The 24852-nt window shown below is 37.3% G+C and overlaps 1 protein-coding gene across 1 annotated transcript in view; it reads right to left on the bottom strand.

The window, feature by feature from the left end:
- The window catches only part of CFAP54 (cilia and flagella associated protein 54), a 379568-nt gene that overhangs the window by 186653 nt on the left and 168063 nt on the right, over positions 1-24852 (bottom strand). Inside the window, exons 29-32 of the mRNA XM_023735735.1 lie at positions 23239-23328; positions 22428-22554; positions 12543-12657; positions 12091-12188 (exon numbers count right to left, since the gene is read on the bottom strand). Coding sequence (XP_023591503.1) covers positions 12091-12188; positions 12543-12657; positions 22428-22554; positions 23239-23328 — 430 coding nt within the window. The remainder of the gene's footprint in view (positions 1-12090; positions 12189-12542; positions 12658-22427; positions 22555-23238; positions 23329-24852) is intronic.

Genomic DNA, 24852 nt, shown 5'->3' with positions numbered 1-24852 from the left:
GACAGGGATTGGACTGGACTGTGGGACATAAAGTGATACTTGTGAAGAATATGCCTCTTAGACAAGTAGATATAAGAGACCAAAGGGGCGGCTTCTGTCCAGAGGTTAGCTGGTAAGGCAGAGAGAGTTAGGAGCTGGTTGAATGTTCATGGGGAATCAGGGCGGAGGGGAGGAGTGTGCTGTCGCAGAATGGGGTGAGAGGTTGGAGTCTCATAACAATGTATGTTAAAAAAAAAAATTCTGTATGGGAGACTAACTTGAAATGTAAACTTCATTTAATTACAACAATAAAAAAGAAAATACGACCCTAAACCTCCAAACCAAGGAACCAAATCCCCTGAGGTGTTTGGTTGTACATAAGCAGCCTCAACAGCTACTCTTTTGTTTTTTGTCATTGTTGTGCATGGTTGCACAACTTGAAGAATGTAATCAATGTCATGAAATTGGACATGTAGAAACTATTGCACTGGTGTATGTTTTGCTGTGTATATTCACAACAACAACAAAATAAATAAAAGAATATATTGATATATACATAGAGAGTGAAATGTTTATACAGGCATTTACATAAACATATTTAAATATATATATAGAAAGATTTATTTGTATATATGTATTTCCTAGATCTGTCTGCTGAAAAGACTAGAAGTAAAGACACATCAGTAGCTCCAAGATCTTAGATTTTAAGTACCATTTTCCTTTCATAAGAATGTACTGATTCTAGGGCTGGCACAGGGAAACTACAAGATGAACATTTTTAGGTAAGTAAGAAGGAGTTCAAAGATGATGGGGAAATGTCAAAAAGACATAAGACTACATTAACAAAAAGATAGAAAACAACCTAAGTGCTCATCAACAGATGAATGGCGTAACAAACTGTAGTACATACACACAATGGACTACTACACAATGATAAAGAATAATGACAAATTCGCAAAACATCTCACAACATGGATGAATCTGGAGGGCATTATGCTGAGAGAAATAAGTCAATAACAAAAGGACAAATATCGTATGGAACCACTACTATAAAATAACAACAAAAGGTTTACACACATGAAAAAAACACTTTTGATGGTTACCAGGGACTGGAGGGGGAAGGAGGGGAAATTACCAACTAGATAGACAACACAAGTTAATATTGGTGAAGGGAAAGGCAATGCATAATATGGGGGAAGTCAGTACAACGTGACCAAAGCAAGAGAAAACACTGAAGGGAACACAAGCATAAAGGGCAACTGGGGGCGCAGCCAACATGGCACTACAGACAGAAGCATCATGCCACCCCTCTGCAGCAAAGACCTGAAAAACTAAGTAAAACAGCTGCAAACATCAATCCTGGAACCCTAAGCATCAAATGACTCAATGAAGAACTTGATTGACCACTGAATGGAATAAGAAACTGACAGAGAACAGAGAACGAGGAAAGCTATGGAGTGGAGGTCCCCTACCAGCTAACATGGCACAGATTCGCCATCTTGGACTACGGCCACCAAGAAAACCAGGCAGGGAGTAAGGGAAGACAACTTCACGGAGCTCCCAACAGGAGACAGAGCACCCAGTAACCAGGGATACACACTTTCCCACCACCCCACCTTTATTCCCTGTATGAAGCCCCTGCTGCTTTCCAATGGGCCACAGTTGCTCAGCTGGAGAGATACCAGCTCACTGCTGCCTGGATTTGCCCTCTTGGACTTCAGCCACCAAGAACCATGGACAGCGAGTATGGGAAGGCAACTTCAAGGAGCTCCCAACAGGAGACAGAGCACGCGGTAACCAGGGATACACACATTCCCATTCCCCACCCCGCTTCCCTCTACACAGCCTCTGCCTCTTTACAACGAGCAACAGTTGCTAGGAGAGACAACAGCCCTGCAACCTAGGAGGTGCTTCAGCACCATTTTGTATTTGTTTCTTTTTGGTTTGTATTTTGTTTGTTTGTTTCTTTTTGGTTTGTATTTTGTTTGTTTCTTTTTGGTTTGTATTTGTTTGTTTGCTTTTTGATATTTCTTTTCTTTTTGGGGGGCTTTTTTGTTGCTTCTCTCTCTCCCTTCCTTGCTTTTCTTTCTCCCACCCAGCTAGCCCCATGTACCATCCCCTCTCCTTCTTGACGGGCTGTGATTTTTTTGGTTTGTTTGCTCTGTTCTTTTCTGTTTTTCTTCTTTTTTTCTGTTTCTTCTCTCTCTCCTTTCCTTTCTCTTGTCCAGCTAGCTCCATGTGCCATCCCCTCCCCTTCTTGATTGGCTGTAATTTTTTGGTTTGTTTGCTTTTTTCCTTTTTTCTGTATCTTCTCTCTCTCTCCTTTCTCCTGCTCATCCAGCCCTGTGCATCACCTCTGCCCCTTCTCAAAGGGCCATGCTACACCACTCGGCTGGCAAGTCACTGCAAGCTGGCTCCCTGGGTCTGCACCACCGTCACCGGCCAGTTCCCTCAATGCCATTTTATTTATTTATTGTTTGTGTGTTTTTGTTATTTTTCTTTCTTTTTTGGTTGTTGTTGTTTCTTCTCTCTCTCTCCCTTCCTTTCCTTTCTCTCACCCACCTAGCCCTGTGTGCTGTCCCTGCCCTTCTTGGTGGGCTGTACTGTACCACTCTGCTAGACAGCCTCTGGCACATGGCCTCCCTCAGTGCCATATTTTTTATTTTTCTTTATCTTTCCCCTTCTCCCTTTTCCTTCTCCCCCCCACTTAGGCCCTGTGCCACTTCTTCCCCTTCCTGACAGGCCATGCCATGCCACCTGGCAAGAGAGGCACAGCTCACTGCCACCCCAATTCTGCCCCACCCCGAATGGCCAGCTCCCCTTACCACAATATATTTTTGTTGTTGTTGTTGTTTTTCTGTTTTATTATTTATTTATTTATTTATTGTTTATTTCTTTCTTAGTTGGTTTCTTCTCTCTCTTTCCGCTCTTTCCTTTTTCTGCCCCATCTAGACCTGTGCAGTGCCCACACCCCTTTTCAACAGGCCGAGCCACACTGCTCAGCTAGACAGCCACTGGCACACAGCCTCACCAGGTCTGCCCAACCCCAACCTGCTGAATCTTACTAGGCTGACATTTTATTTACTTTTTATCTTCTCTTCTCCATTTTTTCTTTTTTATTTGCTTTGTTTTTTCCTTTTGTTTCTCTCTCTTCTTTCACCCACCCACTTAGCTCTGCACGTCACATCCTCTCTTTCCCCCCGCCTATCTGCACCGTGTGCTGAGAGCCGCATCCCCAAGTGGCACCGACACTGTCTCCCAGATGCCACCCTGTACTGCCCCCAGCCCCATCCTGTCAGCCCCAGTTCATGCTGTAAACTACTTATCCCGACCCCTCCACCCTGCTGGACCTGGCCTGCTGCACCATAGCTGAGTGACCAGCCCTGCCCACCTGGACAAGGTGGTGAGAAGTATCGTGCCCACAGGCAAGCAACCAACAAAACATTCTCAGCCCGCCTGCCCATACATAACCAAATAAAACAAAAATGCAAGACAAAACAATGAAATCTACAATCAATAAATGAAGAAAACAATTCCTGAATGTCCCAGAGACAGCAGACAATATCAAAACACATAAAAAAAAAAAAACAAAAGAGGATGGCTCTAGAAAGTGACCAAAATAAAACACCAGATGACCTTCTGGTAGAAGGAAACACACTGGAACTACCTGATAGGGAATTCAACACTCTAATATTCAGAGTTCTCCAAGAAATGAAGGAAAGTGCAGACAAAAATAAGGAAAAAAAAAAAAGACAAAATCATGGAAAATATTATATAGACAAAATCAGGGAAAACACAAAGCATTAAAAGAGTTCAGGAAAATAATATAGGAACAAAATATCAAAATAAACAAAAAATTAGAAATCACACAGAAACAGTAATTAGAAATTCAAAAGATAAACAACAAGATTTCAGAAACACACAAGGCAATAAAAGGTTTTAGGAGCAAATTTGAAACAATGGAAGACTGGGTCAGTGAAACTGAAGAAAAATCCTTGATTAATACTTTGAGGAAAAGTCAGAGAAAAGAATGAAGAAAAATGAAGAATCTCTGAGAATGATGTGGGATACAATCAAAAGAAAAATTTGCATGTGATCTGAGTTCCAGAACTGGGGGAGAAAACGGAAAACCCAGAGAGGATCACTGAAAATTTGCTGACAGAAAATGTCCCTAATATCAAGAAAGATGAAAAGCTGACAATCCAAGAAGCTCAACAAACACCATACAGGATAGGCCCTAAAAGAAAAACAACAAGACATACCATAATCACATCACTAAAACCAAAGACAAAGAAAGAATCCTAAGACCAGCTTGAGAAAAAATGAAAAGTCACTTACAAAGGGGAAATGATAAGGCTAAGCTCTGATTACTCAGCAGAAACCATTCAGGCAAGAAGGCAATGAGATGACATATATAAAACCTTGAAAGAAAAAAACTGCTAACCAAGAACAATATATACTGCAAAACTCTCACTCAAATACGATGGCAAAATTAGGGTATTTCCAGACAAACAGAAAGAAATTAAGGGAATATGTAAAAACCAAACCAAACTTACAAGAATTATTAAAGGGAGTCTTTCGGTTAGAGAACCAACAACATCAGACAACAGCCTGAATCTGGGACATAAGACAGCATCAGCCAGACAGCAGCCTAGATAATAAACTCTCAAGGATAAAATAAAACTTAAAAATTTACAACAGGGAACCAGAGAGGTCAATCTGTAAATGACAACAATATCAGAACAACAAAAGAGGTAATAAATGGTGTAAGTATAAAACTTTCAAATGAAGAGGAAGTCAAGGAGATATCAAGTAAAAAAAGACTGGGTTAAACTTCAGAAGACGGGGTAAATTTCAAGTTAACCACAAAGAAAGTTAATAAACGTACTCATCAAATAAAGAAGAAAAATATAAAGTTTCAGTAAACACAAAAATGAAAGAAATTTCACAAACAAAAGGAACACAACACAGAAGAGTAACAGGAAAAAGGAAAGCATAAGAACCACAAAAAAAAGCACTACAAAATGACAGCAATAAACTCACACCTATCGATAACCTCACACTGAACATAACTGGCTTAAATGCACCTGTGAAGAGACAGAGAGTGACAGAATGGATAAAAAAAAAAAAAAAAGACCCATCAATATGTTGTATACAAGAGACATACTTAGACACATAGACATAAATATATTAAAAATCAACAGGTGGAAAAAATGTATCAAGCAAATAGCAATCGAAAAAGAGCCGGAGTGGCAATTCTAATCTCAGATAAAATAGACTCTAATATAAAATCCACCATAAAAGACAAGGAAGGACATTATATAATGATTAAATGGACAATACACCAAGAGGGCATAACTATAATAAATACCTACACACCCAATGACAAGGCTCCAAAATACATAAAACAAACTCTAACAGCACTGAAAAGAGAAACTGACAGTTCCACAATAAGAGTAGGAGACTTCAACACAACACTTTCAGTAAAGGACAAAACATCTAGAAAGAAACTCAGCAAATATATAGAAGATCTAAAGGCCATAATTTACCACCTTGACCTCACAGACATATGTAGAACACTCCACCCAACAGCAGCAAAGTATACATTCTTTTCCAACACACATGGAATGTTCTCCAGAATAGACCACATGTTAGGCCACAAAGCAACCTCAACAAAATCCAAAACACTGAGATGATACAAAGCATCTTCTCTGATAACAACAACATAAAAGTAGAAATTAATAACAGGAAAAACAAGGAAAAAAATCAAATACATGGAAACTGAATAACACCTTGCTTAAAAACCACTAAGTAATAGAAGAAATAAAATATGGAATAAAAAAATTCCTAGAATCAAATGAGAATGAAAACACATCATACTAAAACCTTTGGGACACAGCAAAGGCAGTGCTCAGAGGTCAATTTATAGCAACAGATGCACACAACAAAAAAGAAGAAAGGGACAAAATCTAAAACATTAGCTATACAACCTGAACGAATAGAAAGAGAACAGCAAAAGAAGCCCACAGCCACCAGAATAAAGGAAATAATAAAGATCAGAACAGAAATAAATGAAATAGAGAATAGAAAACAACGGAAAGAATCAACAAAACCAAAAGTTGGTTCTTTGAAAGGATCAACAAAATCGACAAACCACTGGCCAGACTGACAAAAGAAAAAAAAGAAAGGATGAAAATAACCCAAACAAGAAAGGAAAAGGGGACACTACAACAGACCCAACTGAAATAAAAAGGGTCATAACACAGTACTATGAAAAATGATACTTCGACAAATTTGAAAACCAAAAGGAAATAGACAAATTTTTAGAAACACACTACCTACCTAAACTAACACAAACGGAGGTAGAAAATCTGAAAAGACCCATAATAAGAGAAGAGGTTGAAAAGGTAATTTAAAAAAAAAAAAAAAAAGCCCAACAACAACAAAAAAACCCTGGCCCAGACGGCTTCACTGGAGAATTCTACCAAACATTCAGAGGAGATCTTGCACCAGTACTACTCAAACTATTTCAGAACATAGAAAAGGGAAACTTCCAAATTCATTCTATGAAGCCAGCATAACCCTGATTCCAAAATCAGGCAAAGACAACACAAAAAAGAAAATTACAGATCAGTATCTCTCATGAATATAGATATAAAAATTCTCAACAAAATTCTAGCCAATAGAATTCAGCATCATATTAAAAAAAAACACCATGACCAAGTGGGATTCATATCAGGTATGCAAGGATGGTTCAACATTAGAGAATCAATCAACATAATCCACCACATAAATAAAACAAAAAAGAACCATATGATCATCTCAATCGATGCAGAATAGACATTCGATAAACTTCAACACCCATTCTGATAAAAACTTTCAATAAAATAGGTATAGAAGGGAAATTCCTCAACATAATAAAGGGCATTGACACAAAACCAGGAAACTTTGTGGCGCAGTAGTTAAGAGCTACGGCTGCTAACCAAAAGGTCGGCAGGTTGAATCCACTAGGCACTCCTTGGAAACCCTACGGAGCAGTTCTACTCTGTCTGATAGGGATGCTGTGGGTCAGAATTGACTCGATGGCAATGGATTTGTTTTCATTTTTTTTAATATAAAACCAACAGCCAACATCATTCTTAATGGGGAGAGGCTGAAAACATTCCCCCTGAGAACAGGAACAAGACAAGGATGCCCTTTATCACCACATCTATTTAAAACTGTATTGGAAGTCCCAGCTAGAGCAATAAGGCAAGAAAAAGAAATAAAGGGCATTCAAATTGGTAAGGAAGAAATAAAACTATCCTTATTTGCAGATGATATGATACTACACATAGAGAACCCAAAGGACTCTACAAGAAGACTACTGGAACTAATAGAAATATTCAGCAGAGTAGCAGGATACAAGATGATAATAATACAAAAATCAGTTGGATTCCTATACACCAAATAAAGACAACTACGAAAAGGAAATCAAGAAAGCAATACAATTTATAATAGCCCCTAAAAAAATAAAATAGGAATAAATCTAACCAGGGACGTGAAAGACATATACAAAGAAAACTACAAAACACTACTGCAAGATACCAAAAGAGAGCTACACAAATAGAAGAACATACCATGTTCATGTATAGGTAGACTGGACTTTGTGAAAATGACAATTCTATCCAAAGCAATCTACAAATAGAATGCAATCCCAATACCAGCAGCATTCTTTAATGAGATGGAAAAACTAATTATTAACTTTGTATGGAAAGGAAAGAGGCCCCAGATAAGTTAAGCTCTAATGAAGAAAAGGAATAAAGTAGGAAGACTCGCACTACCTGACCTCAGAACCTACTATACAGATATGGTAGTCAAAACAGCCTGGTATTGGTACAACGACAGACACATTGACCAACGGAACAGAATCAAGAACACAGATGTAAATCCACCTACCTATGGTCATTTGATCTTTGACAAAAAAGCCAGCATTTTTAACAAATGGTTCTGGCAAAACTGGATGTTCATCTGTAAAAAAAAATGAAACAGGACCCATACCTCACATGATACACAAAAACTAATTCAAAATTGATCAAAGACGTAAATATAAAACCAAAAATTATAAAGATCATAGAAGAAAAAATATGGTCAACACTAGAGGCCCTAATACATGGCATAAAGAGCAAACAAACCATAACTAACAATAATCAGAAGACAAACTAGATAATCGGGATTTTTCTAAAAATTAAACTTACACTCATCAAAAGACTTCACCAAGAGCAAAAAGAGAACCTATAGACTGGGAAAAAATGTTTGGCTATGACAAATCCAACAAAGGTCTAATCTCTAAAATATATAGGAAAATTCAACATCTGTACAACAAAAAGACAAATAATCCAATTTAAAAATGGGCAAAGGATATGAACAGACACTTGACCAAAGAAGACATTCAGGCAGCTAACAGACACATGAGAAAATGCTCGAGATCACTAGCCATTAGAGAAATGCAAATCTAAACTACAGTCAGGTACCATCTCACCCCAACATTATTGGCCCTAATAAAAAAAACAGAAAATAATGAATGTTAGAGAGGCTGTGGGGAGACTGGAACTCTTATATACTGCTGGTGTGAATGCAAAATGGTACTACCATTTTGGAAAACAATATGGCGCTTCCTTAAAAAGCTAGAAATAGAAATACCATGTGATCCAGCGATCCTACTCCTAGGAATTTATCCTAGAAAACTAAGAGCCATCACATTAACAGACATATGCGCACCCATGTTCACTGCAGCATTATTCACAATAGGAGAAAGATGGAAACAACTTAAGTGCCCATCAACAGAGGAATATATAAACTATGGTACATAAACACAATGGAATACTAAGCAACAATACAGAATAACAATGAATCTGTGAAACATCTCACAACATGGATGAATCTGGAGGGCATTGTGCTGAGTGAAATACATCAATCACAAAAGGACAAATACTGCATGAGACCACTATTATAAAAACTCATGAAAAGGTTTACACACAGACAATCTTTGACGGTTATGAGGAAGCGAAAGGGAAGGAAGGGAAAAACACTAACTAGACAATAGGTAAGTGGTAACTTTGGTGAAGGGTAAGACAGTACACAATATTGGGGAAGTCAGCACAACTTGACCAAGGCAAGGGCATAGAAGCTTTATAGACACATCCAAACTCCCTATGGGACAGAATTTCTGGGCTGAGGGCTGGGGACCATGGTCTTGGGGGACATCTAGCTCAACTGGCATAACATAGTTTATAATGTTCTATATCCTACTTTGGTGAGTAGCGTCTGGGGTCTTAAAAGCTTGTGGATAGCCATCTAAGACACTTCACTGGTCTCACCCCATCAGGAGCAAGGCAGAATGAAGAAAACCAAAGACACAAGGGAAAGATTAGTCCAAAGGGCTAACGGACCACAACTACCACAGCCTCCACCAGACTGAGTCTAGCACAACCAGATGGTACCTGGCTACCACTGACTGCTCTGAAAGGGATCACAATAGAGGATCCTGGACAGAGCTGGAGAAAATGTAGGACAAAATGCTAACTCACAAAAAAAGACCAGACTTACTGGTCTGACAGAGACTGGAAAAACCCCAAGTGTATGGCCCCCAGACACCCTTATAACTCAGTACTGACGTAACTCCTGAGGTTCACCCTTCAGCCAAAGATTAGACATACCTATAAAACAAAATGAGACTAAATGGGCACACCAGCTCAGGGCAAGGACGAGAAGACAGGAAAGCTGGTACAGGGAACCCAAAGTCAGAAGGGGAAAGTGTTGACATGTTCTGGGGTTGACAACCAATGTTATAAAACAATATGTGTATTAATTGTTTAACGAGAAACTAATTTGCCTGTAAACCTTCATCTAAAGTATAATAAACAAGAATGAAGAGCAACTACAGTAACTACTATAGCTTAGACAATCTGCAGCAATAGTATTAACAAACAATAATTTACAAATGGACAACTAGGTAAAGAGATATGCCAAGAGGTGTGGGAGGATGTAGGGGAACACACTCACTGGAAAATACAGGTTTAGTGGTTAACATTTCCACATACATGATTGTAGGAGTAGCTCATATAAAGCACACATGGGGTATAGTCAGGGAAACATAACCAAACACCTCACAGGATGAAGTTCCTAGGCTAAAAGACAAAGGACCACAGACTCAGGGGACATCTACGTCACCTGACAAAATATAATACATAAAGACAATGTTCTGCAGCCTACTTTGGTGAGGTGTCTGGGATCTTAAAAGATTGCAAGCGGCCATGTAAGATACAACTATTGGTCTCTTCCTGTCCAGAGTGCGGGAGAGTTAAGGAGACTAAAGAATCAAGGCAGCAATTAGTCTTAAAGGACTAATGGATCACATGAACCACAGCCTACACAACCCCGAGACCAGAGCAAACTAGATGGTGTCCAGCTACCATTTCTAACTGCTCTGACTGGGATCAAAACAGAGGGTCCTAGACAGAGCAGGAGAAAATTACAGAACAAAAAATGAAATTCACACAAAAAAAAACAGGTTTGCTTTGTCTAACAGAGACTGGAGGAGCCCCCAAGGCTATGGCCCTAAAACATCCTTCTGACCTGGAAATGAAGCCGTTCCCAGAGACTACCTCCCAGCCAAACAAGAGACAAGCACCTAAGATAAACAATAATATTCAGGAAGAATGTACTCCTTAGAACAATCAATTGTAAGAGATCAAAAAGGCATTATCTGCCCAAGAGCAAAGATGAGAAGGCAGGATGGGGTAGAAAATCAGGATGAAAGAAAATGGGGAAACCAGGGTGGAAATGGCGAGAGTGGTGACACATTGTAGGGAATGAAACCAAGGCCATGACCACTTCTTATACACAAACTATCGAATGGGAAGCTAATATGCTCTGTAAATTTTCACCTAAAGCACAATACAAAAAAAGACGTAAGAGCCCAGTTGAAAGGGCTCCCACTGGCCAAATCTGGAACACTTTGAGAATCAAAATAAATGATAATAATAATGTAATTTAAGGACCCTAAAAGGAGCCCTGGCACACAATTGTCAGCGTTCAACTGCTAACTGAAAGGCTGGCAGTTCGAACTCACCCAGCAGCTCTGTGGGAGAAAGACCTAGATATCTGCTCTGGTAAAGATTACAGCCTAGAAAACCCTACGGGTCAGTTTTACTTTGTCACATGGGGTCACTATGAGTCAAAATCAACTCAACTCAATGGCACCTAACAACAAGAAACGTGCCTTTGGAATTCTCTGACCCAGACTCCCCATCTTGCTGCAGGAGGACCTCACCTAAGGTGCATGTAAGCTTCCCCAATCCCCTTCTCCTCTTCTCTGGGAGCTTTCCTGCCCTCTTCCCCTTCTAGTGATTCCTCCGGCAGACCTCCACTGTGGGGGGTCCCCAGCGTGAAGCTGTCCATGCATCAGCTCCAATAAATAGTTTGCTGTGCAATGCTGTCTCATGATCATATATCTTTTCTTGATCAGCCCCAAATTTCCTCAAAATCACTATAACCATGATAAACCAAAAAAACAGTTGTTCAGTCGATTCTGACTCATGGCGATTCTGTTTATGTCAGAATAGAACTCTGCTCCATAGGGTTTTCAATGGCTAATTTTTTGGAAGTAGATTACCAGGTCTTTCTTCTAAGGTGCCTTTGGTGGACTCAAACTGCGAACCTTTCCATTAGCAGCCGAGCGCTTAACCTTTTGCACCATCCAGCGGCCCTATAACTATGATAAATAGGTTTAAAATGTATGAACAGGAACATTAGGTCCACCAATAATTAACAATTATTTACCAATTAGGTCTACTGACCACGCTATTTAAACTGCTGCCATCCCTACCACACCTCTGGCCAATTACTCTATAGAATATTATCCTGTTCACTTACTTCATAAGATGTATCACAATTTTAAATTATCTTGTTTATTTGTGTGTTTACTGTGTTCTCTTTCATTTGTATGTAAGCTCCTTGAGGGCAATGATCTTCATCTGTCTAGTCCACCAGTGTATCCTTCATGCCCAAAATAATGCCCAACACACAGTCACCCTCAAGTAAACATTTGCTGAATTAATTAATTAATACCTGTCCTGTTCCATCATTTCAGAAATAGATGGATTTTTGGAAAAAAATTCTCTTAGAGTTTCCGTTCTTTTACGTTTTTTTCTTGGCACTTCTGAAACCTTAATAGAGGAGATAAAAATGTTACAAACTAAATTGAAACTTTGAACATAATACTAAATATATTCATACTCTTAGGCTTATTTTATGACACTGAAATACACTGGTTTCTTTATACCCCCCAATTAAAATTACTATCAAAAGTAACAGAAGTACCCCTTTAGACAAAAAATCTGATTATAAAAATATCCATACAACAACTTCAGAATTGAAAAATATTGTTTAATTATAAATTATGTTTGTTTTTATTTCCTTCTGTTTCATATTACAATAAACTAAAATGCAGTTAAATCATCTCTAGGTATATGAATCTCTTAATTTATGAGCTTAAAATTTGAAACTTGTATGAAACTTACTTTTCCAATCTCCATTACTACAGCTTTGAACTTCTTAATAGGTTTGTTCGGCTTTTTATTCAAAGTATTGTCCCTAAATTTTGGCCTTTTTACTCCAAGCAGGGACTCATTCCTCCTAATACAAAAACATAAAATCAGTCAAAAGGATTTGCAAAAACTTGCAGACCCACCTCAAAGTAACAGATCCTTAATGAATGTTGTCACTGAAACTATGTAGAAGTTATACCCAAAATTGCTTGTGTCCCATGTGTAAGTTAGATTGTGATATCTCTGTCATCAAAGAAATGCTGGCCTCTCCGAGGAGAAAAATGGAATGAGAACTGATGTGTCTATAGGAAAAGGAGGAACAGCTAAAGGCATGAGTGGGAGGAAAAGAACTGGTCTGGGAATAAGGCAACTTGAGTACCTCCCTTTACAACTGAGAACACTACATAAGAGTGATCTAGACAAGTTATCTTGCTTCCAACAACCATGAGTCTTTTGGTTTCATCATGTACAAGCTCCCAGCCACTAACCACTTCTGAATGCCAGCAGGAACTAAGCTTCTTAGATTCTGGCTAAACTCTTCCTGCCTCCAATAACCTGCAGGGTTTTTTAACCTTGTTTCCTTAACTTGCCATGGACCACTGTGGTAACCTAGCCCCTTCTCCAAATACTGCAAAGTCTCTCATTTTCCCTTTATTGATGCTTACCACCTATGTTTCCTGAGATTTATATATTTCCTGAAATTCGTATTTTTTTTGGCAAGTACTTGCCAGGTACAGCAAAAATTCTGCTATAAAATGGTAAGTGGGATCCAAAAACTTAAAATGCATAAATGCAGGGTCACATCATGGCAAGGCTAATGAAATGGCTGAGTGAGCCTGGATAACTAGTTCTAGGAACTGGGGTGTATGATTCAAATTTATCTTGGTCCCAGCAGCAATTTGCTTCTGGCTTCCATTTTGATAAGATGACCCTGGATCCTGTAGTTGGTTGGGACTCCAGCCCAGCTGCAGCAATTCTGACAATCTCCCAGTTAATTGGCATTCATTTTGGCAAACGTTTTGTCTTCCTAAACTAGGAAGCTTGGATCAGTGATCACTGGAGACTTGGGATCCATTCTCTGTTTCCTGCATCCTGAGCCTATTTTCCAACCACCTTTGTCACTCTTCTATGCCCTCCCTCTCCCCCAACCCCCACAGAAAACCAAAACTTTGGCCTGTGACCATTTGAGAATGGAACTGAATATAGTACTGAAGCTAATCAACAATAATTATATTTAATTTTTCACTGACAGCACATCTTCCCAGGGTTTAACTGTATATCATTATCTATTCCTTTATTTTCAACAATTGCATCGTTTTGTTTTAGGTATCTCTCTTGATGTTGTTAGTTTCCATAGCACCGGTTCTGACCCATGGTGACCTTAAGTATCACAGAACAAAAGATGGCCAGGTCCTATGCCATCTTCATGACCACTGGTATGTTTGAGTCCATTGTTGAGGCTATTGTGTCAATCCATTTCATTGAGGGTATCCCTTGTTTTCGCTGACCCTCTATTTTACCAACCATAATGTCCTTTTCTAACAATTGGTCTTTCCTGATGATGTATTCAAAATAAGGGAGACGAAGTCTTTTCATCCCCACTTCTAAAGAGCGTTCTGGTTGTATTTCTTCTATGAGTGGTTTGTTAATTCTCATGGCAGTCCACGGTATATTCAATATTCTTCACCAATACCACAATTTAAATGCATCAATTCTTCTTCTGTCTTCCTTTTTCATTGTCCAGCTTTCACATACATATCAGGCGATTGATAAGACCAGGGCTTGGGTCAGGCACATCTTAGTCATCAAAGTCTGGTTGTTGTTGTTGTTTAAGTGCCGCTGAGTTGGTTCTGACTCATATCGACCCCTACGTGCAAGAGAAAAATACACTGCCCATCCTGCACTATCCTCACAATTGTTGTTATGTTTGAGCCCACTGTTGCAGCCACTGTGTCAATCCATCTCATAAAGGGTCTTCCTCTCTTGACCCTCTACTTTACCAAACATGATGTCCTTCTTCAGGGACTGGTCCTTCCTAGTAACATGTCCAAAGTATGTGAGATGAAGCTCACCATCCTCGCTTTTAAGGAGCATTAAATGCAGTAAACCACATTTAATTGGATTTTTAAAATCTAGTCTAAATTTAATCCATTTATATGTACTTTGATTACTGAATGTTTGGATTTATTTCTACCATATTATTTAGTGTTATGTATTTTTCATGTCTTCTCTTCATCCCTTTTTTCTCCTTGTCTTTTCAATTTATACTTTTATTTACAGCTGTCCCTCAGTATCCGAGGGGGATTGCTTTCAGGACCCCCACGGATACCAAAATGCTCAGTCCTTATATAAAATGGCATAGTATCTGCATTAACCTATGCACATGCACCCTGCCCCGCATATACTTTAAATCATCTCTAGATTACTTACAATACCAAATACAATGTAAATGCTATCTAAATAGTTGTTAATGCTTCCCCTTAACACTTAATGCTTTCTTAGTCTTTGCAAGCACTTTATCATGAACCAGAGAGACCATTTTTGCCATTGTAGGGGCAGAACTAATACTTCCACGAATTTCAGCTTCATGTTTTATTGTGTGAATGCTCGATTTGTTCTTACGACTTTACAGTCCACTTCAGCAAGCAACATGCCACTTATCAAAAGATCTAAAACTTTCATTTTCTTGTTGAGAGAGAGCACTTTATGCTCCCTCTTAGCGTTTGAGAGATTGCTTTGACCACTTTATTGTTTTTTAGAAGCCATTTTTTCACAGAAACAAAGAGTGCACACAACACAAGTAGCCAATAAATAAGACACAGGCAAACAATGCTCAACCAATGAGTGCTGGAGGGAGACTGAGGATCTGTGAAATGGCAGGAGGCTACAGTAGGGTATGCCTACATATCCTTTCATTTGTGTGGATTCAACATAGTGCTCGTTGCATGGTAAATTCAAGTTTTGCTTTTTGGAATGTTCTCTTTTTTTTCCAGATATTTTCCATCTGTGGTTGGTTGAATCCATGGGTGTGGAACCCGTAGATATGGAAGGCCCTCACTCTCTTTGACTCATAGAAGTCAAACATTCTATTTCTAGTGTAAAATTTTAATGGTTATTCATAAATTTTTACCACACATACTTAATTTAAAATTTTCTAAAAATAGCTAAAGCTAATCAGTATCTCTATCCTTCTACAGAGCAGGATATTCATTAAAAATAGTAATTCCCTCTTAACTGTGGCTGCTCCTTCTACTTCTGTATTATTATTTGTTCTAAAGTATTTTTCATTTTTATGTTTGCAACAGGAAACTGTGGGCTCCTGTATCAGAAGTCAATAGTTTAGAATTCTCCTTTCCAGACTATTATTAAGGTTTACTTTAAAACATGTCTTCTCTGATTCCTGGGCACATCATCACCACCCATTTAGATGTAACTAAACCTATATCCCCCCAGTGATCACTGCTCTTCACCAGCTTGCGAATTTCACACTCTAATTCACCTTATACTTCATTAATGTACTTGCTCAGATAGAAAATATGAGTAGCATACTCTTTGAGGCTTTACATGTCTGAAAATATCTTCTTCTCCTCCCTCCGACAAATAATCTTGTCAGTGAATAAGATTCTTGGACGCTCTTCCTTTTCTTTAAAAGGTCTGCAGATAATGCTCTACTTTATTCTAGCTTCTAGTGCAGGAGATAAGAAACCTAGTGCTAATCTGATCCTCCTTTGTTTTTAAGAGACTTGTTCCTTCAATCTGATTACTTGTAAAATTTTCTTTTTAGACTTGTAATTTCACCAGGATAATATGGGTATATGTCTTCTTTCATCAATTTAGTGAGCTCTTTCAATAGTAGTTGTTGTTGCTGTGTGCCACGGAGTCAATTCCGACTCATAGCAACCCTATAGGACAGAGTAGAACTGCTCCATAGAATTTCCAAGGAACGGCTAATAGATATGAACTGTCAATCTTTGGGTTAGTAGCCTGAGCTCTTAACCACTTTGCCACCAGGGCTCCTACAGGGCAAGGTTCAAATAGTCACCGCGAGAATATTTTCTTCTACTATTTCTTAAATTATTATTTCTTCAATGGTTCTTGGTCTCCTGGGACTCCCACAATAAGTGGATGTTAGGTCTACTGGATCTGTTGCCCACATCTCTTATCTTCACTCTCCATGTTATATAACATTTCTTTCTCTTGATCTTTCAAAGCACAATTTGCTACTCAATATTGATTATGCTCTTTTTTAGTTTATCTACTGACTGTTTGGGGCCCTGGTGGCAGAGGGGTTAAGCCTCTGGCTGTTAACCAAAAGGCTGGCAGTTCAAATCCAGAAGCCACTCCTTGGAAACTCTATGGGGCAGTTCTACTCTGTACTATACAGTCACTATGAGTCAGAATCAACTCGATGGCAATGGGTTTGGTTTACTGAATTTAAAATATAGAAATAATATTTCTTCATTCCCAAAAAGACTTTTTGGTGAGTGTGACTGCTCTAATTTCTGTAATTTTAGTCTCCTTGGAAGTTTCATTACTTTCCTTGTTAAAGTTCTCTTCCATTTCTTCCATTAGTTTTTTCTAAAACGAGCCAACTTTACCATTAGTTCAGCTTGGCCTTCCTTCTCATGTTCCTAAGTCCCTTTAGATAAGTTGTTTTTTTTTTTTTTTTTTTCCTTACTAATGAACCACATGGAGCTCTGGTGATACAGTGGTAAGAGCTTGGCTGCTAACTAAAAGGTTGACAGTTCGAATCCACCAGCCACTCTTTGGAAACTCTATGGGGCAGTTCTACTCTGTCCTACAAGGTTGCTGTGAGCTGGAATCGACTTGATGGCAACAGGTTTGGTTTTCTGGTAACTGTTTTAGTCATCTAGTGCTGCTGTAACAGAAATACCACAAGTGGATGGTTTTAACAAAGAGAAATTTATTTCTTTAAAGTAGGCTAAAAGTCCGAATTCAGGGTGTCAGCTCCAGAGGAAGGCTTTCTCTCTTTCTTGGCCTTCTCATCAGCGTTCCCTCGGACTAGGAGCTTCTCGGGGCAGGGACCCCAGTCCAAAGGACACGCTCTGCTCCTGGCATTGCTTTCTTGATGGTATGAGGTCCCCAACTCTCTGCTTGCTTCTCTTTCCTTTTATCTCTTGAGAGATAAAAGGTGGTGCAGGCCACACCCCAGGGAAACTCCCTTTACATTGGATCAGGGATGTGACCTGAGTAAGGGTGGTGTTACAATTCCACTCTAATCCTCTTTAACATAAAATTACAATCACAAAATGGAGGACAACCACACAATTCTGGGAATCATGGCCCAGCCAAACTGATACACACATTTTTGGGGGGACACAATGCAATCCATGACAGTAATGAACCACATAGGTCAGAATGTTGGACTGTTTCAAACAGTGGAAAATCAATAGATTCTGGTGAGCAAGCAGAAAATGATCTGGCAATATTTTATCCTCTATTGAGTCATAGAGAGAAAGTCTTCTGCTCCTAGGTTTTTCACAGTGCATGCAGCAGTCCTTTCTCACTTCCATAGATAAGAAGCATTTAAGCCCACCTACCTATGCAGTTCCCCTCTAGGTATACTGGGGTCTGCAGGATTGGTCAATATCTTCTGCCTACAAAGCTTGAAACTGTCCTTCTCTGAGGGATTCCAGGCTTTTAATGGATGGTTCACTTCAGAAGTCCATGAAATCATGATTTTTACCCTGAGTCTCACAATCATGAATTTCTTGCTCTATTATGAGCCTTCCACCACTCTTGGAACTAGGGAAAATGAATCCCTTGAACTCAATATCACTTCTGGAAAGCCAAGAGGAACTTCTATCAGAAATTCACCATCCAGGCTCCACCAGAATGCTGGTCTTGGTTGCTATGTTATTCTAGGAAGAGATGGGAAGGAAAGGAGGTCATAGGTGTACACTTAGGCTACCATTTTCCCTTTTAGCTCTGCAGCAATTCATGCACTGAGTAAATTAAACTCCTCCACATCCTATACCTCTTCACAGAATGCTTCCTCCTAGCTCTGACTGACTGCTTTTTATTTTGTTTATGGTGTGTTTTAATAAATAACATTTTAAAACTCTTATGTGGTCAGTGTTATTGAACTTTTATTCCATGGCTTATTCATTGCTTTTGTTACTTATACTAGATTCCTGTTTCTGTATCAGTTGAATCCCATTTGCTATCTGCCTGTTATTTCACAAGCACAGCTCTTCATACTTTATCTAAACCCCTCCTTTTTTGCTTTTTTTAAAGTTTGTTAAATATTTTTTATTATTCCAAACCATTCTACATAAACTAATCTAATTGAAACTTTTCTTGGAATTGCATTAAACCAACAAATTAATTTGAAGATTATAGAAATCTTTAAAATATTCGTTCTACTCAGTGAGTAATGTACTACATCTCTCCATTCTTTCTTCTTCTTATTATTATTATTTAAATTCCTTAGTAAAGTTGTTTGGTCTTCCTCTTATTAGCCTAAGTCCTTCACAATTCCTGATAAATTTAATCCTATGTGCCATAGAAATGGGATCATTTTTCCATTATACTTTCTAATTGATACAGGAAAACTATTGATTTTGCATCTAACCATCCTACAGAATTCTCTTATTAGTTCTAATAGTTTTCAGTTAATTATCTTGAGCTGAAGTTTAAAAAATAATTATTTGCAAATACTGATAATTTTATCTCTATTTTCAGAGTACTTTAGTGTGTAATTCATTTAACAAACCTTTTAAAACCCTATTATGTGATAATTGTATAAGTTCTGGTTCCAGTTCTATTTCTTGTTTTAATGCAGTGGTCAGAACTTTCAGAACAATATTAAATTATAGAAGGAATAGCAGGTGTCCTTGTTATAAAGCTGATGTTAACAAATATTCTTCTAATCCTAATTTGCCAGGAATGGTTGCTAAATTTCACCACATAACGTTTTAGCACTAAAGACTCTTGAACAGTAGTGACAATTATATTAATAGATTTCCTAACATATTTGCATGGAGAATAAAATCGAGAAGACATTTTCACTGCCAAACTTACATGTTAGTATTTTGTTTTGGGTATTTGCTTCTATATACTGCTCAGTAAGATTGATCCAAAATTTTCTACCTTTTTATTCTCTCTCTCTTTTTTCTTTTTTAATCAGAGTCTGTTACCAGATCCAGCTTTGTTAAATTAACTAAGAAACTTTAGAGCTTTTTCCATGTTCAGAAGTAGCTTTGTGTAAAATGGAATTTGTTCCTTAAAAATATGAAAGAACTACCTTAAAAATTGTCTGGGCTATCCAAATTTTATTACTACTTAGATCAATTCTTATAAATTTTTCCAGATAATCATCACTTTCAACTAGATTTTCAAATTTATTAGTATTAAATTGTACATACTGTTATCTAATATTTGTTCACCCTCTTCCAAATTTATGATTATTTTCTCTTTGGATTACATGTATTTCTTTTTCTTATGATTATGTTGTGGTGGTGGTGGTGGTTGTGTGCCATTGAGTTGATTCCAACTCATAGCGAACCTATCAGACACAGCAGAACTGCTCCATAGGATTTCCAAGGCTGTAAATCTTTATGGAAGAAGACTGTCACATCTTTCTACCACAGAGTGGCTGGTGGGCTCAAACCACTGACCTTTTGGTTAGCAGCCAAGCACTTAACCATTGTGCCAGCTGAGCTCCTTTTTTCTTATTATAATACTCATAAATTTACCTAATTTATTCATATTTTCAAAGAATCAGCTCCAGCAGTTATCAGCTGGGCTATTTTGAAACCACTTTACAATTGATAGCTTCAACTTTTATTTTTGTTTCCTTCTTTCTGCTTTCTTAGTTTTTTATTTTTTTGTTTAATTTCTTGAGTTCACTCTAAGTTCATTTAATTTTGCTTTCCTTGTTTAGTAACAGAGGTTTCTGAAGCTAATAATTTGCCTCTAAAAGTTACTTTGGGTACATTTGATATGTAAGGTTTCTCATTATCATTATTTTCAAAAGTATCTCTACTTTCAGTTAGATTTATCGATCCAATAATTACTTATGCCAGTATTTTATTGTTATAAAATTTCAGTTTTATTACAATGCAAGAGAATGTTGCCTTTGCAAATTTTAATCTAGGTGGTTTATTGAGCTTTACTTTGCCGCTTAGTTTTTTTTTTTTTTAATTCTGTGAATTCATTAAGGTATTTAGTCTTCATCGTCTGTATCTACTAAACTGATTTTATTAATTATATTATGTACCTCTTCAACGTTCTTTTTAGTCTTTTTTAAAGTGCCATATTAAACTCTCTCAATATTATTATGCTTCTGTAAAATTAGTCTTGTTTTTTTCAGCAGTTATTTCCATATATTTTGGCTTTCTGTGATGCAGAACACAAAAGTTCATGAAATATCTTCACTGTGATCTATATAAGTATTATTGGTAGAATCACTTACTTTGAATGTGAAAAAGGTGGCATAAGTGATGAAAACGATTATCCTTTAAATTTTACAGGACAATTGATAGTCTGTTTGGAAAAATAACTAAAATTTAATCCAAATCCCCATGCCAAAATAAATTCCGTATGGATTAAAACACTAAATTTAAATCATGAAACCGTAAAATTGGAAGAAAATACAGATCAGTATGTCTGTTGCAGTATGAAAAAAAAAGTTTACATTCAAAAACATGGTAGGCATGTGAAAAGAAAAATAAAATAGATTTTATTATCAAAGTAGAAATCAAGATATTGAATCTATATTCCCTGACTTGGTGAAGAGCATCCTAAAAGATCTGCTCAGCCTAGAAAATTGAAATTATTGAAATTATTACCTTTCTGTTGAATTCAGTTATACTGCTCAATCTCCAGCCTCAGGTTTTTGTGATTATACCACTGTACGATGCTTCTAAGCCATTTAACTCTGTTTTCCTCTTTGAGAATATCTATTATTCTTAGGTTGGACCTCCACGGTCAGCCCTCCAAATTTCTCTGCTCATTGAAAGTGTCTTCTGATTTTCTTTAGTATCAAGTATATTATTTACAGATCCCAAACATCTAATTTTGGCTATGATTTTTTTCAATTTTATGAAACTGTCTAATTCTGACCAATTCCCTTATTACCATGGCCTGCTTCACTAATTGAAGCAATTTCCTCTTCTATCATTTGAAAATACAAAGCAAATATATTCTAAGCTTTTGTTCTAGTAAGTGAAGTGCCCATTTTAAGAATATTGTCTTGTATGTTTTTAGGGGAATGCGTTTCTTCTCTTTTCCTGCTTCTTTTAAAAATAGATTTCATGTTATTGATATTTACTTTTATTAAAATGGAATAGATATATCTCATTTTTGAAAGAAAAGCCCATTTGTCAGAAGAAAAGTTGGATTCATTCTAATTTTGGCATCTCTCATAATAGGCATGAGACACGAGACCATGTCAATGTTCTTTGGGGTCAAAGAGAATCATTCAGGCCTAGAGAATGAGAGGGATAGCTTTAAGTTTTACTATTTCTATTTGAGGAACACCCCATTCACATATACAAATGGAAATCCCAAGGAATGGTCCCTCTTCTGTGGGCTCAGCTTCCTACTGTAGAGGAATTAAACAGGGTAAGTGACCAAAACTGGATTAAAAATCCCATGTGAGAAGGAGCTGATGGCCTGCAGGTGATATTATCCATCCTGATTCTATAGAAAAGAGGCCTTATCTATTTCCTGTTATAAATTTGAATGTGCTCTATTCTTATTTCAGTTGTATAAAAATTTTTATGTTTATTTATTTACACACAGAGGCATAAAACTTCACTCTCCTCCAGATGGTTGTTTTACCTCCACCCTCCTTATGTATCTTAATATTTATAAAACTGATGATACTAGTACCTTTTCAAGTAGTCATGGACAGGAGTTGTTATCTCCACCATAAGGTGAAATTTTTCATCATTTATGCATTTTAGCATAACTTGTGTAAAGAATTCCAGGAATCTAGGTCTCTGCTTAAATTTCATAACTGTAAAAACAAGGAATTTCACATAGAGTTACCAATATAGTTGTGCTGCTGAAAGGTTACTTACTAGTGCTAATAGTTATTTTGGTCCAACAGGCAAGCTTATTAACTGGCTTTTTATATTTGTCACTTTAAAAATATATATACAGGAATAAATGTGGTGTGAACTATTGTCTTTCTAAGCTCAAGTATTTCCTTATGGTCAATTTTTCATTTATTTTCCAAATATCTCAATGTTGAGAAAGCTTTCATAAATGTTGCCTCTATAATATGATTCATCAGGGGAAAAATGACTGATAATTATTAGAATAAATAGTCATTCTAATTTTTATTACATTTCACTCTGGGTTAAACAATAATGTTGTTATTTTCATCATGCTTAACTTAAAGATCACTAACGCATTTTTTCAATATACTAGCTTTTGTAAGTTTCGTTTTAACATTGTTCACTACCAAAATAAGCCACAATCAAGATTCTGTCTTTCCAGACATTACATCAGGTACCTATTTAGGTCACTTTCATTACTTGGCAATAAGATTCTACATTATCCTGAATCAGTAAGAACCCAAAATCTTCCACCTAGAAAAGGTGACATTTTTAAGCAGGTAAAAACAACAAAATCCACAGAACTAATGATCTTCAATAGTAAGTCAAATGAATAGCACATGCACATTTAGGTGGCCCACCTTCTTTCACAGAGCCTTTGACTGACCAGTTTAAAACTATAGGGTAGAGAAATATAGGGTCCTCTGCTCCTGAGAGTTCAGTTCCAACATCTAAAGTAAAAAAAAAAAAAAAATTAATAAGTTGTAGGTTCTGTGTAACGTGAATAACAAAAACCAAAAATTCTTTAGGGGAATGAAAAATAAGAAAATACGCAAGTATTCATTCTAAATTATGTGCCTTAAAATATCAATTATATTATTATAGTTTTGGTGATAAAAAGAATTCATTAATCTCAATTATTATCCTGTCATTTTTACCTTAAAAGCCAGGAAATCCACCATCAAACAGGTGGAGAATTTCGAGGGCATGATTCTCTCTTGTTCAACAGCCATCATTAAGCTGCAAACCCCAGGCCCAAAAATCTACCAACTACATGCAACTCCATTTTAATAAGACCATCTCTGAGAGGCAGTGAAGTATAGAATGATGAGCAGCACAGCCACTGGAACCAGACTGCCTGGTTTCTAACCCTGACACTTATTAGTTGCTACATCTTGGGAAAGTACTCAGTTTCTCTGTGCCTCACTGTCCCTATCTTTAAAATGGGGATGATAATAATAGTATCTTCCTAATACGGTTGTTATATATGGGTTCTATGAATTTTAATATGTATAAAACACCTAAAATAGTGCCTATCATATAGAAAGCACTATACAAAACTTATTTTTTTTATTGTTGTTGTTACTGAATCTACTGTTTTGCTAGTAACATTACATTCTGCTTCTTGGTAAAATGCTAATTTTTATTAATATTGTGAAAATTAATCATTCAAATCTCTAGAACATTCAGAACACTTTACATTTTCATGAACTGTATTTTTATATGTAACCAGACAGCTTTCTCAAAACTAGGTTTACTGCTTATGGGAATAATATACCCCTTGCCATCAAGTCGATGGCAGAGAACTGTCCCATAGGGTTTCCAAGGAGCGGCTGGTGGATTCGAACTGCTGACCTTTTGGTTAGCAGATGAGCTCTTAATCACCGCACCATTAAGGCTCTCATGGAAATAACAGAGTATTGGATTCAATTCATAATTCAGCTTGAAACAGGAATGTAACATATTAAAAGGGAGAGAGAGATCCAAGTCAGGGAACCCAAAACAGTAGGGCAACCAAGATATGACTGAGGCACACAGCAGGAGAGATAAGGTGGGGACATGGAATTCTATAATTGTGGTTAATTTCAAAAAGACTGTGGGGCCAAGTGGAGCCTCCTACTTGGAGAAATTTGGGTACTCTCTTGTTCTACTAGAAGATTTGAAGTATTTGCTTTTAAAAAATGTGATGATACTTATCGCCAGAAAGTAAATCAACTTTCTAAGCAGCTTTCCAAACTCCAAACTCCCAATTATTGTGTTATCATATTAGTCCGTTTTGAAATTACTACCGCTCAAAGACCTAAAATTAAACTCTTATCTTTAGAGTAAACCATAATTCAAACCACTCACACACTGACACTCCTCACTGTCCTTTTATTTCTCAGCTACACTTTTGTCTTCAGAGTAGTGGTTCTCAACCAGGGGACATTTGTCAACATTTTGTCTCCCAGTTATGACACTTGGTTGTCACAACT

This window comes from Trichechus manatus, unplaced genomic scaffold, assembly GCF_000243295.1.
Source record: "Trichechus manatus latirostris isolate Lorelei unplaced genomic scaffold, TriManLat1.0 scaffold00081, whole genome shotgun sequence".
NCBI classification, from domain to species: domain Eukaryota; kingdom Metazoa; phylum Chordata; class Mammalia; order Sirenia; family Trichechidae; genus Trichechus; species Trichechus manatus.
This window is presented reverse-complemented; position numbering and strand designations above follow the sequence as displayed.